At 32.6% G+C, this 15,674-nt stretch overlaps 2 protein-coding genes across 3 annotated transcripts; one reads left to right on the plus strand and one right to left on the minus strand.

The window, feature by feature from the left end:
- Nucleotides 1-231: 231 nt before the first annotated feature.
- LOC118047952 (CRM-domain containing factor CFM3, chloroplastic/mitochondrial) lies at nucleotides 232-5,569 on the minus strand. Its single transcript, XM_035057414.2, has 9 exons — nucleotides 4,212-5,569; nucleotides 3,416-3,896; nucleotides 3,205-3,335; nucleotides 1,997-2,347; nucleotides 1,740-1,896; nucleotides 1,368-1,660; nucleotides 1,214-1,273; nucleotides 1,011-1,103; nucleotides 232-698 (listed from the first exon to the last, which is right to left on the minus strand). Exons 1-9 carry the CDS (start codon nucleotides 5,502-5,504, stop codon nucleotides 639-641), a joined length of 2,919 nt encoding a protein of 972 aa, XP_034913305.1. The 5' UTR covers nucleotides 5,505-5,569; the 3' UTR covers nucleotides 232-638.
- Nucleotides 5,570-12,880: 7,311 nt separating this feature from the next.
- On the plus strand, nucleotides 12,881-14,716 carry LOC118047950 (AP-4 complex subunit sigma). 2 transcript variants are annotated; one of them, XM_035057413.2, is made up of 5 exons: nucleotides 12,881-13,023; nucleotides 13,234-13,377; nucleotides 13,668-13,754; nucleotides 14,166-14,234; nucleotides 14,414-14,716. In XM_035057413.2, exons 2-5 carry the CDS (start codon nucleotides 13,237-13,239, stop codon nucleotides 14,546-14,548), a joined length of 432 nt encoding a protein of 143 aa, XP_034913304.1. In that variant the 5' UTR covers nucleotides 12,881-13,023; nucleotides 13,234-13,236; the 3' UTR covers nucleotides 14,549-14,716. The 2 variants fall into 2 exon arrangements, with proteins under 2 accessions (XP_034913304.1, XP_034913303.1); XM_035057412.2 differs by having other exon boundaries at nucleotides 12,938-13,023; nucleotides 13,230-13,377.
- Nucleotides 14,717-15,674: the final 958 nt, after the last annotated feature.

Below are 15,674 nucleotides of genomic sequence, written 5' to 3' on the forward strand. Positions count from 1 at the left end.
TGGTATCATTTTGCTTATCATTTCAATTTAGTTGACGAAAAGAATAATAATAATAGAGTTCTAATTTTGAAACCACAGTATGTATTATAACAAGATAATTTCTTGCATGCATTATCTGCCAGCCTTGAAAATTCACTCGTGCATGGGCTTCTCCCACGCGGCTGTTTGCCCCTTCAATTTGCTGTTGCCAGAAAGCCTCATGGACACATGTTAGGACCCACTTGTATGATCTTACACGCTTGCAATCACTAGTGAACAATTTTCATTGAAATAGAAACAGATCTTACACACGTGAATGAAGGGACGAGCACTTTACTCAATTAGATCACTGCGATGGCAAGATTTTAAATTGATATATTACATGTTGTGCCAACCTGCGTCACACAATATGGAGGTGAGAGCACTGTATCCTACCCTTTCCACTGATAGCAGGAGAAGATGATTACTTCGCCTTCTTTCCTGCTAGATATGGGACTCTGTTTCCTTGAACTCCAATGCACTATAATCTTGGGAAGCCTTTCTTTCAAGTGCTTGCTCACTGTTATCTTGTCCATTGCTTGGCAAATACGACTTGTTGTCCTTTGAAAAAGTCTATGATGCCTGATATCTCAAGCTGGAATCATAGACTGGTACGTCTTCTAGCTTGTCCTCCTCACTGTTAGGGGGTCCTGTACTTTCAAGATAGGCTCTTCTTCACCCTATATTACATAATTGAATAACATTTCATGTCCGATAATTACCGGAAATTCTTCGTTTAATTTCTAGTATGCTACCGTAATATGTTAATTAAACAAAAAAGTCAGGCGGGCAACTTCCGGCAAGTTTCCATCAGTATGGGGGCATTGAGGTTCATTGCCAATGCAAGAAAGATTGGTTCATGATTTCACATCACCAACTTAACAGCTTATTTAGAATGACTGCATGAATTATATATATAACTCTTTAACACCCTTCGAGGATGGTAAATTCAAATTATTTCGCTAAAAAAAGTATATTAAAGAGTCATTTACCTCTTCATCTTCATTGAGAATAGAAGCATCGTCAAACTTTGAGTACAAGGCTTTGTTGTACACTTCAGATTTCTTGTCAGCTTTCATCTCCTCCTGGAATTAACATAAGATATTTAAAAGTTCATAAGAAATGTCATGGTTTAACACAGTTATTTCTCATTCGCATCAGAGCACATCAACAAAATGTGGAAAAGGAGTCTTACAAGTTCAGACGTGACCAACTCAATTCTTTCCTGTAAATCTGTGATATGATGCTTCAGAGCCTGGAAAAGAAAGAAATAAGATGGAAAGACAGATGGTGTATCTTATTTAATCATGAAAACCACCAACTACAAGAGTAATCTATTGTTGTCTTACCTCATATCTCTGAAGTTCCACTGATCTGGCCAATGCCTGCCTCCTCGTCAATAAATTCTCAGGTCTCATGGCCTGGGGGCGCATATAATTCTTCCCACGATAGACAATTATGGCATAACCTTTCGTAGTTCTATCCACAGAGACTAATACACCACCACTCTCAGCCTCCAAAGAAATTGCAATATGCTTGACTTGTGCAATACCTTTTCGTTCCACAATAATCTTCACCAACTCACGATACTTCCAGTGCAAGTGCATATTTTCTATGGTACCATCAAAGACACCTCGCCTCCCTGAAATACAAATCACAAGGGATATTTCACTTTTCCCTAAAGGAACCATCATGGCCAGAATTAAAGTGGCGTTTCTTACCTAGAAAGAGATAGGGTTTCATACTCAGACCAATCTTACGGAACAAGAACCTCTCCTCATCACTTATGGTTTCCAGATCTGTTGGGAGCTCAGTCGGTTCCAGATTCTCCTGTACTTTTGCCAAATCCTTCTCAGATTTTTTGAGTTTTCCTTTTTCCTAGAACAATTTCAAAACCCAGAAAACAGTAAGTTGTGAAGAGCTCCTTGTGTCCCACAATATTCTGCATATTATTCAATTTAGTACTTTCTTAACTTACCTGAGCTAGTTTATTCTCGAGATGTTTCACTAATGAAGCATGCCTAGCCAAAGCTGAATCTCTTATCATTTCCTCCACATCTTCACTGCTTGGTTGATTCCCCCAGCGAGAGATAGCTGCCACAGTTTCAGCGAGTGTTCCAGCAACCAAGGGGCCTTTAGTAGTTTTGACACTTGATCCAACAAAGGCTGAGGTCATCTGACGGGCTTGATCTTCTTCATCTTGATAGAGGAAAGCTAGTTTCTTCCTCTCTTTCAGTGTCTCATTAATAACAGGTGGCAAAAAGTCATTACCCCTGTAAAATACGATGTACTCCTTGTTTCTAGAAAGCAGTGTTCCCCCTGTCAACCTCTGCATGCAAGAATTCCAATTTTCATAATAGATAAACAAAACAGTGCCGCCAACCACAATGCATTCAGAATCTTATATGCTACAGGGTGTAGTTGGAATTGGCAGGCAAGACCAGAAGATTAGCGTCAAACTTTAGCAGAACAGATTTTTTAGTAGCCTCAAGCTACTTCAAAGAAAAGTGAACATCAAACCTTGAAAACCAATAAAAATTAACCATGCAAACAATGTATGGTTTGTTTGTTCTATTTTTAAACAATTATTTTACCTGGTACAAAAGAAAACTTTCCTTTTATAGTGTCATGAAAATGGAAGCCGTGAACTTGTAACTGTTACAATCTTGAAGCGATGTTAGTCCCACCTGAAGATGGGATATGTACTACCCAAAAAACTATAACATCTTGAATCTATCTTCAATGCCCAAATGAATTGTACGATTAAATTCCAAGTAATAAACAGTCTCTAAAATTTCTGATTCATACCAGAACAACCTTTGAAAATGCAGAGTTGTGTGACACACTCAATATATGGCCATGCTCAGACCATTTCCATGCAGGTGGAGGGATTAAGATCAGTTGGCCAAACTGGCATCTTCAAAGAAAACACCTTTTCTTGTGAGGAACTTCATGAAAATAAAAAAAGAGTATGCCCACAGCTCTAAATATCATAGCCTTTTCCTTTTACAATGATGCTTACAACAGGCAAGAGAGACAAAGGATAACTGCTTTCACAAGTAGCAATATAATTTTAAATCACACAAATTTGCTTGGAATATCAAATCGACTTTAATATGCTTAAGCATAAAGCCCTATTAATATACCATCTTCATTCAAGAAGCATCTCAGTTCTTTTCATCTCACCTTGAGTTCTTCTGCCATAATCTCATTACGTGTATACTGTACTCCACGTTTGATGGCTATCTTTGCAATAGCACTTTTTTCCCATAGCTTCACCATAGCATTTGCCAGACCTTGCAGTTCCCTGTTCCTTCCTACAAAAATAAGTAAAACAAACTCTTTAAGGAAACACGATATGATGAATAAAACTACTGCCAAAATAGCTCTTACATACCAAGCACAAAATGAGGAGGTGTTGTTCTAGCAAGCCTGCGGAATTTTGTTGTATCCTTATTGCTTAAAGAAGGTTTTACCCCATAAGGAAGAAGTCTGAGTGGAGATTTATATCCAGGAATCACAGCAGGAAGCAAGTCTGCATCAACAGGCAATGGCTCACGACCACACCAGTCTTTATACCGTGGACCCAACTCATCTAACAAATGGTTGAGTTCACTGAAGTCCATGAGTTCTTTTTGAGATAGATCCTTTAAATACTTAGCAGCATCAGGTATAATTGATTCCATAGTTCTAGCCAAGTCCTTCATTCCTGCACTACTAGTAGCACCATTAGTTGCTTCTTCCGCATATTGTAGAACATCCATACCAGCCTCATTTTGCTTGCTATATGACTGTACACATTGAAATTTGTAGGTTGTTCCTCTGTACAATACCACTGAACTGCCTGATCTCCATATAATCAAACCTCCAGTTCTACTCTGATAGAACAAATTAAAAAATCTGTATAAGGTTCTAGCAGAATCTACTGCATTTACCACCAGCATAGCAGAACACAAACATTCAGGATGTCCTTAATAATGAATAAGCAGGGTATTGAAATTTTAGTACGGTTTGTAGGAAAAATCCACTCCAAAACCATGATTCATTTCCATTCAGCAAAGTTTCAAACAACACAATTCAGCCAAGTGTTAGCGAATTACCAAAGTCACTGAAAGCTATGAGATAATCAAAATATTTTCATATCTAAGTACGTGTAAAAAACGCAAAATACCAAACTTTATACAAAAACTGACCTCCAAAATCTCATGTGTCCTTTTCATGTTGCATGACAGCGGCCATTCAAACTTCAACTTCACCACTTCATCCAGCTTCCACTTCTCATGAATGGCATCCACCAAATCCTGCGTAATGCCTGTGGCCCCAACTTTTATCCTCTCAAGCATCCTCAATGCCACATTCCTTAGCCTCTTCAACTCATGTTCAGGCAACGTTCTCTCTGCCAAATCCGTGTTGCTCTTCTTCCTACTCTTATCTTCTCCCAAAGAGTCTAGTCCACTTGTTCGCTTCCATGGCAATTCATTTGAATTACTAACACCATTATTAGAAACCTCGACGTTTTCGAAATCCCCAAGTCGTTTCTTAGTCACAGAAACTACATCATTTAAATCCTTGCATGACAAATTTTCAAATGAATCACAATGACCATCATTGTAAACCTCAATATTACCAAAGTCTCCATCGTCGCCATCAAAAGGTTTCTCAGTAAGCGAAACCACATCATTTAAATCCGTAACTGTTGACTTCTCCTTATCTCCTGGTAACTCAACTGAATTATAATAATGTTTGTCCTTAAATTTGTTTAAATTGCAATTAACTTCCTTTCCTATACTTTCTTTTTTATTCGCAACGTTATCTTCACGACTATCTTCTTCGACATTATCTTCTTCACGATTCTCCACATACCTATGAACAGAACAATCGTTTATCTCCTTAGCTTCTGGTAACTGAAAAACAGAAGCGTCATCAAAGTCGACAGCTTGTTCCTTAAAATTGTTGTCCAAATTGACCTCCTTCTCTATTCTTTGTTCTTTATCAATAACCCCATTTACAACATTATCTTCACGATTCTCAAAAACCCCATGAATAGAGTTATCTCCTTTTCTAGGTTGATAATCGAAATGGGCTTGTTTGGGTGTGGTTCCATGAATCCAAGGAGGTGTAGTTAAGCGATTTGGTAAATTGAAACTCACAGTATCACTCACGGATGGTACTGCATCAACTTCTTTTATGTCTTCCTCTTCCTCTTCCTCTTCTTCTTCTTCTTCTTCTTCTTGTTGCTGTTGTTCTTGTTCTTGTTCTTGCCAGGGAAACTTGTCTCTTGTTGAAGTGAGCTTGAGAGACCATTTATGGTGAATTTGTTCAAAGAAACTAGGCTTGGGCTTTCTCTTAGACTTAGCTGCATGAACCTGAACTGTGCGATTAGAAGGACAGTAAGTAGTGAATTTAAAAGTGATGGGAGAGGGGTTTTGTGGCTGGGGAAGAAGAGGGTTCAGTGATGAAATGCAAGTGTGGAAGGAGAGCGCCATAGCTGTGGCTCTTGGGGTGAGGTTTACTTCATCTCACAATTGATCTTTTTTTATCAATAACCTTGTATACTACAATTTACAACATTTATCAATTATATCATTAGATGAATATCAATAAATTGTAATATATTTAATTTTTATATTTTTTTAATTAAAAGCACCAAGCCTCCTTATAGCTTATCAAAAGCTTTTATATCTTTATTCATATAGAAATGACACTTTATGTATTATGTCAAAGTAGTTTTTTAATTCAAATGAAATAATTAAATTATTCTCGTATATAATATATTAAAATATATAATTTTTCAGTAGGTAAAGCATAAAGCATGGTAGAACATCAATCAAAATAGAAGTTTTTGAGTTTTAGGGTTTGGATGAATCAATTTAATGTTGATTTTTAGGTTTGACTTGTTAATTTTCTTGTGTAATAAGAAGAAAGCATATTGATTAGAATTATTTCTTTTTATTTCTTTTAAGTTTGAATTGATGGGTTTTGTTATATAAATCTTTGTAGACGCTATTTCATTTGTTAAAGCATTGAATAAAAAGGAGTGAGATAAGATTCTTTAAAAAAGATTTATTTCTGCACTAGAACACTGGTTTTTTTTTAAAAAAAAAAAAAAACAATGATAAGCTGAGTAAAAATTTTAGGAGAATGACATGGATTTAAAAAGTATTTAGAAAATAGCATAATTTAAATATAATTATATTTTTCAATATCAATTATATACAAAATTATTATTAGAAATAGTGATTGAACACAATTGTGTTTTCTAATATCAATTCTATATACAATCACGGTTATTGGTTGTTTAGTGATGTTTTCTCTTCTTTGAAGTAATTAGTCTTATCAAAAATTTTATAAAGATTCAATGGTTAAAAGATAAGATTCAAAATTCAATGGCTAATGAAATAAGATGATGTGGCAAGAAGAGAGAAATGATGGAAGAAAAAAATAGAAAGAAAAATTAGATCATTGGGGATTTGTTTTTAACACACTTAATATTATTAGAAAGATCTCGACGAAATAATTTTAATTATATATTAGAAGAGCATTAAATAAGGTCATAATCAATCCTAAATTAATCTCAAACAAAACCATTAAGAAATTAGGATCGTGTTTGATAATATTTCGAGATATAGATAGAATCATCTTGTCGAGATCTATTTAACAATACTAAGTGTGTCATAATAACATTTTTTTTATTGGCTATTAGATCTTCAATTTCATTTCTTGGCCATTGATTTTTCATAAAAATTGAAAATGATTTTTGTAATTGTTCATTAATTTGGTTTAGAAACAACTTTTGAAAAGATTAATTTAATGATCTAAATCACGAATCTAATGAGTTTACTCAAATCGATCCAAAATGTTTCCTCCTCAATATTAAAAAAAAAAAAAAAAACATTTTGCCTTTTAATTTAAGCACATCTTTCCTTGGTTTTTCATGTTGCTTTATAACCATCATGTCAATATAGTCACCTTCGTATAATTTGATTTAAAACTTGAGTTAGATAAGAAATTTAACTGGGAGACTTCAAACTAGACCAACAAAATGAGGTTGATACCACTTCATAAAATTTTCCTTGCAAAACCTGATGACACTTTTGAAAAGTTTCTTGTGAAAACACGCAAACATTATATTATTTTTAGTTTTTAAATGCCCTCACAATAAACTTATTTTAATTTTTTATTTTAATTAAGAATTGTTTTTAGATAATAAATGCCCTCAGAAAATTGTTTTTTATTTTAATCTTTACTCGTGGGAATAGTGATACGATGAAATTAGCCTTAGCCTAAAAAGCTTTTATACTAGTAATTGAGAACAAGAAGCTATTTTCATTCATAACGCAATTATTTTTAATAATTTGTGCAGAGTTAGGTTAATAATTCATTTTTTATGCACAATAAACTTATTGATTTACCCTCTATATATATATAATGCATTTCAATCAAGGGCTTTATGGTTTTTTATTTTTTTTTCAAAATAGTTAAATTAATTTATTGCCTTAAAGACAAATCAACATAACATTCTCACATGATTTTTCTTATCCTTTTATATTGATTTTATTGTTAATTTAAAGGTTATTCAAGAAAATTATTGTAAATGATCATATATTAAATATTAATTAAAAACACATGTTAGCATGCACGCATGCACCATCAAGTGAACAATCTCTACACCTTTTGAGGCGGTATGTATGAGGTTGTCCGACCACCAAGCATTGTTTTCTATGATGGTTTTTGAAAGTCTAACAGCTCCTTTCAAGATAGAGTGATGCTTACATTTAATGAGCCTCTTGTTTGATGTCAATAACTATTTTTTTATTTTTTATTTTTCACTCTCTTCTCTTTAAATTTTGTGTTAATCCCTACAAAAAGTTAGACCAGCCCTTGTAGTTTAATTTTCCTTCACATTTGATCCATCTCTTTTTATTACAATTTTTTAAATTTTGAATAATCTATTAAATTACAATTATTTTTCAATTTCACCCTTACTATTTTTTAGTCTTTCCAAATTTAGCGCCTATTTTTTTTTTTTATTTGTTTTATTTGGGATCATTTCTTAGATTTTTCTTACAACTTGATCCTTCCTTAGGTTTTTTCCTATTAAATTTGATCATTGTTTTTTTTGTTGCTATCTTTTTGCTTTAGCAAGTCTTTTTTAGATTGATATTTTTTCATGATTCCATCTTTCAAAATTAAATTAATTAGAAGTTGAGTTTCTTTATTGAAACCAAGTCCAAGATTTCACAAGTTGCAAGTTTTAGAGACTAAATCATGTTTAGAAGGATCACGTCAAGTTTGCTTGATTTTTTTTTCTTTTTTCAAGCTTATATTTTCTTATGTTTTATCCTCTTTCTTTTTTTTTTTTTTAAATTTTTGCTTTGTTATTTTTTATGATTTGCTATCTATAAAGTTAGTACTAAGAGCCCGTTTGGCTCTGCGGCTGCGGCTGCGTTTTATTGAAAACGCAGTTGCAGCTGTTTGGTTAATTAAAATTGAGGCGTACTGTTCACTGGGACCCACCTTTTTAAGAAGCAAGAATTCGTTGCTTTTTGTTTACTGTTCATGTTAATTGCATTGTTCAATTAACAGTGCAATTAACATGAACAGTGCATTATGGTGCACTGTTCATGTGAACAGTGCAAGGAATTGCATTGTTCACTATTTTTAAGTGAACAGTGCAATTCTCTTGCACTGTTCACTTGCACGCAGACCTTCTTCTTTTTTTTTTTTTTTTTTTTTAATAATTCAGAATGAATTTTATACATTATAATATTTTATCTAATTTTATTATATGCTAAAAAATTATGAAAATTGTAGTTTTTGTCAGATGTATTTTGTAGATAATGGAATTATAGATGGTTTCTTGAAATAATAAAAAATATTTTATATAAAGTATGATTTATTTTATAATATAATAACAATAGTTAAATCCATAATATTTAAATTAAAAATCATCAATATTAATATATATTTTTTAAAATTATTTTATAACCTCAATTTTAAAAGTATTTTTAACCAAACACATTAAACTACTTTTTATTCAACCTTAATTTCAACCACAGTTTTAACCAAACACCTATTTTTTCAAACCAACCTCAACTAAAAGTACTTTTTATAAAACAACTTTTTTCAAACCACAACCGCAACAGCTACCGCAATGCCAAACACACTCTAAATTCATCATTGAAGTCATCAGTTTCAAAGCTAGGCACAATTCTAGTTTTACCTACAGTGCATGGCACTTCGAGCTCATTTACCCAATTTCAAGCAATTAGATAACAATCATTTCCCCCTCACCACTGATTAAGGTAGTTAAGCCTACCTCATAGTTTTTAAACACGGTATAGAACAAATTATGGATCATAGAGTCAGATGGGTTGGCCCAAGTTAACTTAATGTTTTCATTTTATAAAAAAAATCAAAATGAGTTTATTTTGAAAAAAAAAATAAAAAAGGAAAAAAATCATCAAATGAGTTTTTGAGGCTAAATGGGTCACAAATCAATCTAAGTTTTTTATTTGATTACCCCGGATCAATTCTCTCTTTATTTTTCTTAAGACCTGACCCGACCTATATCTTGAGTCATTTGAATCATGGGTTAACTTACTAGGTTATAAGACAATCCATTAAGTCAGGTCTGGTTTTTAAAACAATGTCCTATCCTGCTATTGCATAAAGTCGTTATTTGCTATACATAAGTTTGATTTTATTTTACCATGTTTTAATGGAAGTAAATGATACATGTTAATGAAATGTTTTTATTTTTTTAAAATTTATTTTGTGAAGTGGCCATATGCTAGAGACTCAATTGAGTAAAGGTTTAGGGGGGTGTTTGGCACAACTTTTGTTTTTTATTTTAAGTGCTTTTCAAAAACATTGTTGGCCTGAAACAAAATATTAAATTGATGTGTTTTTAGTGTTTTTTATGGTTTTGATGTACTAATGTCAAAAAAATATATAAAAAATTATTTTAATGTATTTTTAAGAAAAAAAGTATTAGTTTGGCTAATGTCGTAAGTATAAACCTAATTATTTTAAAATTACCATGTACCACAATCCTAAACAACTCCTTAGAAACAATTGTTAGCATAAATAGCTTTTGATTATTGTCTTGTGATAGAAACAATTGAGACAATGGAGACAAAAATGTATTTGGTTGAAGAGACAAATATAAAGACATAAAAATAAATCTATCTTTGAGACAATCTTGGAGTGGATTTAAACAAAAGGTACAAAAACGACATGTCTCCAAAGACAATATTTTTTTTTTTAATTTCTTATTCCTAAAAATCTTTGTAAAAAACTCTCAATTCCAAATTGTCCAACTAAGACATATATGATAAAAATAATAATTAATATTATAGTTTTAAAACTCAACTTTATGATCGATTCAGGGCAAAGCTTATGTCACTAGTCAAGGCCCGGATCACGGGTTAGGTTGACCCGAGTCAATGTGAGAATAAAAGTGGTTAGTATTATAGTTTTAAAACCCAATTTGAGAGTCAACTCAAGGCAAGGTTCAGATCACAGGATAGAAGAGTTAACCTGTCTAATCCAATTATTTTTTTTAAATAATCAATGAAATCTTGTATTAATCATTTTTTCCATAAAAAAGTAAATGGGTTTTTGACCTATGTTTTATCTTGGATCGATTTAGGTTTTTGACCAGGTTAGGATGAGTCGATCCTTCCTCTATTTATTCTTAAACTCAAACTAGTATAAGCCCCGATTTAACCCATCAAGTCAGTCCTTGTTTTATAACTAATATTATTATAATATTACTAATTTCAATTCTTAATATAAACTAAAATAAAAAAATATAACATTAAATTATTTTTTAAAATATATAAGTTTGACAACAATACATATTAAAAGTAAAATATAATTTATCATATTTTATTTTGTCTTATTCATCATAATCGAATAAGATAATAGACAATCATTTTATCTTGTATACCATTACCAAATATAATTTTATCTTTGTTTTTTTTTTTATGCGCGCACACACACACACACACATATATATATATATATATAAATATAACTTATCTTTTTTATTTTTATTGTTTTTTTAGAATAGTAACCAAATATTATAGAAAAATACCAATCGACGATTCGTAGACAAACTAGCTGTGTGACCCACACTCTGCCGCGGATCAAATATTTTTATTTTTCATAAAAAAATACATATACAGGTTTTTTCAATGCATTTTTGTAGTTCAAAAATGTAACAAATAAAAAAGGTTTATACACACGTGCAATCAAATAAACTAAGAGTAATGTGCACTAATAACAAATAAATAATCATTAATGATATCTAAAAATAAAACTTGAAAAATTAAAAAATAGATATAGATCAAGATATTTAATCTTGAAAAATAGGACACTAAATCAATTGAATAAAATAAAAAGAAAAAAAATAACATGTAAGGCCAAACATATTAAAAATATCATCTAAAAATAAATATTTTTTTATTTTCAAAAACATAATTTATCTATATAAAAGATAAAGACAAAACCATAGATGAATCAGAAAAATCTCTTTAAAAATTAAACGTATAACAAAAGAATCAAAGTTATATTTTATTATTTAAAAGAGGCCCTCAAAACAAAATAAAAGAGAAGAGCTTTTGTTTATTTTTTTGGTTTTTATTTTTTTTAATTGGTCACGTCATTTTATTTCTTTTCAATTGTATTTTTTAAAATTATATTTTCATGTTAATTATGTCATACCCAAAACATTTTGAATTTGGCATCATGCCAGACCCAAGCACCTTGGGGTTAACAGAATGTTAGACCCAAGGGCCTTGGGTCCTACTACCATGCCAAACCCAGGGTATGCCAGCAACAGACAACACGTCGCCTATCGAGGTAGACAACATGCTACCTATTTTGCATAGATTCCAACTATTGTGATGGCTGGAAAATCAGGGTCTATACTCTTTTGATCCAAAACTTGTTTTGCAGCCCATTTTTAACCAAAAACACCTATTAAACACCATAGAAACCATGAAAAACTCATTCATGGCCTAAAAAAAAAAAAAAACCATCCAAAAAAAAAAAAACTCAACATGAGATCATAAATTAAACCGAGCTCAAATCTGTTTTTTCACAAACTTTTAAGGTACAAAAAACACCTAATATGAATTCTCCGCATTAAATGGAATAATTTGACACAAAAAATCCCTTATTTTGGTGTCCTTAATCAATGCAAACAACAAGTTTCTCTCTACTGTTAGAATTCGGCGATCCCTTTCTCTCTTGTGTCATACATGAATAAATAAATAAATAAAAACCTATGTACCAAAATGGAATTGGAAGAGTTTCGAGATACCGTAATAATTCGCGTGATTGTTTAAATTGGAGGATCAAAGTGAATGTTTTTAAAACTTATGGTACATCACTTATGTTTTTCATGTTTTTCATTTCGGTTTTTCCTCTTCCAATCTTATTCTTTTATAATAATTTGAAATCAATTGCTCCTTAAATAGGATTTGATTGTCAATAAACAAAGTTTGAGAATTAAATTGAAAATGGAATTGGAACAGTTTCAAGATACCGTAATAATTCGAGTGATTGTTTAAATTGGAGAATCAAAGTGAATGTTTTTAAAACTTATGGTACATCACTTATGTTTTCCATTTTTTTCATTTCGGTCTTTCCTCTTCCATTCTTATTCTTTTATAATAATTTGAAATCAATTGCTCCTTAAATAGGATTTGATCGTCAATAAACAAAGTTTGAGAATTAAACTGAAAAAAAAAAAAATTTTATATAGCGACTAATACACAGAAAAAATCCTACGAGTTTTAGTATATAAGTAAAGTAATTAGGGATACGATTGGTTAAAAACATTAATTTTTAACAAATTGAGAAAATATATTTATCACAAGACCGGAATCATTCATTTTTATTTTCTTAACTCGTCCTCGTCCCTCCCCATAACTGTTGCAGCGCTCTCTCTCTCTCTCTAGAAATCACTCTTGTCGTCATCACCTCCACCACCAGGTACCTCTCTCTCTCCTTCATCTTGGATCTAAAAGATCCTGTTATTGTTGTTTAAAGTTTTTTGATAAAAAAAATTCGATATGATTGTGTCTGAATTCAACTGCTATTAATTGGTTTGGTTCGGTTCAATTTTGGTTTAAAGAAGAAAACGGGATTGTGTCTGAATTCAACTGCTATTAATTGGTTTGGTTCAATTTTGGTTTAAAGAAGAAAATGGGGATAAGATTCATATTAATGGTGAACAAGCAAGGACAAACTCGTTTAGCCCAATACTATGAATGGCTCACCCTCGAGGAACGCCGTGCCCTTGAAGGAGAAATTGTTCGCAAATGCCTTGCTCGCAACGATCAACAGGTTTTTTTTTTCCTTTCATTTTTATGATTATGATTACTGGAAAGAATGAAGTCGATTAATTTTTGTTTAGAGTAAGTACCATCCATCCATCCATCTATGTTACTTTCTGTTTGGAAAAAACTTTGGGTTTCCTTTGAAATTTTAATGAACGTCATCTGATATGAGAGTTGTGTTGCTGTTGCTGTTGTTAATGAAAACTAACAAATAATAATGTTACTATATATGATTATAGTTATGTTAACATTTGAAACACACTCTCATGTTTTCTTTTATCCTTTGCTTGATAACAGTGTTCCTTTGTAGAGCATCGCAACTACAAAATTGTATACCGACGCTACGCATCATTGTTTTTCTTGGTGGGAGTTGACAATGATGAAGTAAGTTTTCATCTTTTCAACTATATAATGCTTCTTTTCTATAAGATTTTAGTTTCAGTGTGAGTAATACCCATAACAATACTCAATTTTATTTGTTTGTTTATTATTTATTATTTTGTGCCTTTCAAGCCAACAGTACTTATTAGTTTTATGCTTCAATTGCTCAAGTCTGGTAATCACTAATATTCAGCAGATTTCTATTCCATGCCGTTACATGAGTTATCTTCTTGATATCCTTTGACATGGCTATGGATGGTCAAGAACAATGTCAATATTGGAGGAAATGGATGGGAGGATTTACAAACTGAGCAGCTCTTAGAGTTTTCTGATGCCTGCTCGCTATTTTAACTTGATCACTGTCTTCACCTTACTCTCTTTTTAGTTAATATTCTTTGTTTCTGGCAATTGCAGAATGAGCTTGCGATTTTGGAATTCATACACCTTTTAGTTGAAACCATGGACCGTCATTTTGGCAATGTGGTAAGTCCTCTAATGCTAAGGATGAGTTTTTTTTTTTTTATTCACGTCTCCTTTGAGAATGTAGGATGATCTAATCTTTGTCCTGCCTTCAATGTCGCCAAAGATGTCTCCTGGTTTTCCTTCATTACCCTCGCATGGAAAGTTAACTTTTGTTTTTAATTTGTTTATCTTATCACCAGTGTGAGCTAGACATCATGTTCCATTTAGAAAAAGCTCATTTCATGCTGGAAGAGATGGTCATGAATGGTTGCATTGTTGAGACAAGCAAGTCTAACATTCTGAGCCCAATACAACTGATGGACAAAACATCATAAATGATTGATTAGGCACAATCGTTTTCACTTGGACTTGTGACGAGTTAGTATTTTTTGTTTAGCTTGCTGTGTATTGTAAAATAAGCTCGATCTGAGACATTTTCCCTGTATAAAACTCTGTTGTTGTCAGCACAATTTATTTTTCATACCTTAATCACTCTTTCAACACGAGTTCGTAAACCTTACCATTAAGTTTTACTTGCCTCAATCATGACCGCTATCAAGTATTACCCCCCCAACCCCGGGATATATATTAATGTTGGAGCAAAGATGGATCCTCCAGCAGCTTGCACCTATTGCTCTCATTAGCGTGCTTGCTGGCTTCATCCCTGTTCTAATCTGGACTCTGGAGACTTCCAAGTTGAAGTGGATTTTGAAAGTTGGAGTATCATCATGCAACATGTTTTTGCTAAGAAAATGTAGTTTTATTTCAAGAGTTGCATACAAATCGCCTAATATTTTACAGAACAAACGTTTCGTGGTGGCTAGCTACCAATGGGTTTTTCTTTCTAGGAATTTTTCGATTAGAAAATTTGACAGATCAAATAGCTGCTGGCCTTTCGTCCTTTCTCGGATCGCTCACTGCTACAGGTCTCCCGTGGAATGTAAGGGTATTTACAGAATCTCTTGCATTTTCACGGTCCATGTCGATGGGGTTTTGGAGGGTTTGAACAAGAAGCTGGACAACAGTTCCTCCTGCCAAACCGTGGCGACAATAAAAGGTGTCATGGAAGAAGACAAAGGTCTCTTGTAAGGTTCGATAAAATTTGCTGGAGCATGTCAGGGTTTATCTCTGTGGGTGCTGTTGAGCACAATTCCAGTCGAAGGAGAGAGAACTCCAGCTCCAAAACCATAATATATTGCTGTTCGTCATTGACTTCCGTGATCTCTTCCACAACGCTAGAGTAGCTAGTTCCGTGATCTTGAGAATCACGACACAGTGACAATGATACCAGTAAAAGCTTTATAGTAAGTAGTCTTTCCTGTTCATAGTCATCTATATCCTAGTCAGACCAACATCAATATCATGAAGTCAGCTCGTTGATTAGTCCTATTTTTCCCGGATATCAGTCCTTCAGAGCCAGAGGTCGCTTCATCAAAACGGCTGGAATATTACTTGATTTGA

The sequence above is a fragment of the Populus alba genome, chromosome 6 (assembly GCF_005239225.2).
Source record: "Populus alba chromosome 6, ASM523922v2, whole genome shotgun sequence".
In the NCBI taxonomy this organism is placed as follows: Eukaryota; Viridiplantae; Streptophyta; class Magnoliopsida; order Malpighiales; family Salicaceae; genus Populus; species Populus alba.

Bases quoted from the DNA above. Each gene is read 5' to 3' on its own strand.
- LOC118047950 (XM_035057413.2), top strand. From the start codon at position 13,237: ATGGGGATAAGATTCATATTAATGGTGAACAAGCAAGGACAAACTCGT. The intron at 13,378-13,667 runs GTTTTTTTTTTC...GCTTGATAACAG, and splicing joins TTGCTCGCAACGATCAACAG to TGTTCCTTTGTAGAGCATCG. The intron at 14,235-14,413 runs GTAAGTCCTCTA...TCTTATCACCAG, and splicing joins ACCGTCATTTTGGCAATGTG to TGTGAGCTAGACATCATGTT.
- LOC118047952 (XM_035057414.2), bottom strand. From the start codon at position 5,504: ATGGCGCTCTCCTTCCACACTTGCATTTCATCACTGAACCCTCTTCTT. The intron at 1,274-1,367 runs GTAAGACAACAA...TTTCTTTTCCAG, and splicing joins TGGAACTTCAGAGATATGAG to GCTCTGAAGCATCATATCAC. The intron at 699-1,010 runs GTAAATGACTCT...TATGTAATATAG, and splicing joins TTCTCAATGAAGATGAAGAG to GGTGAAGAAGAGCCTATCTT.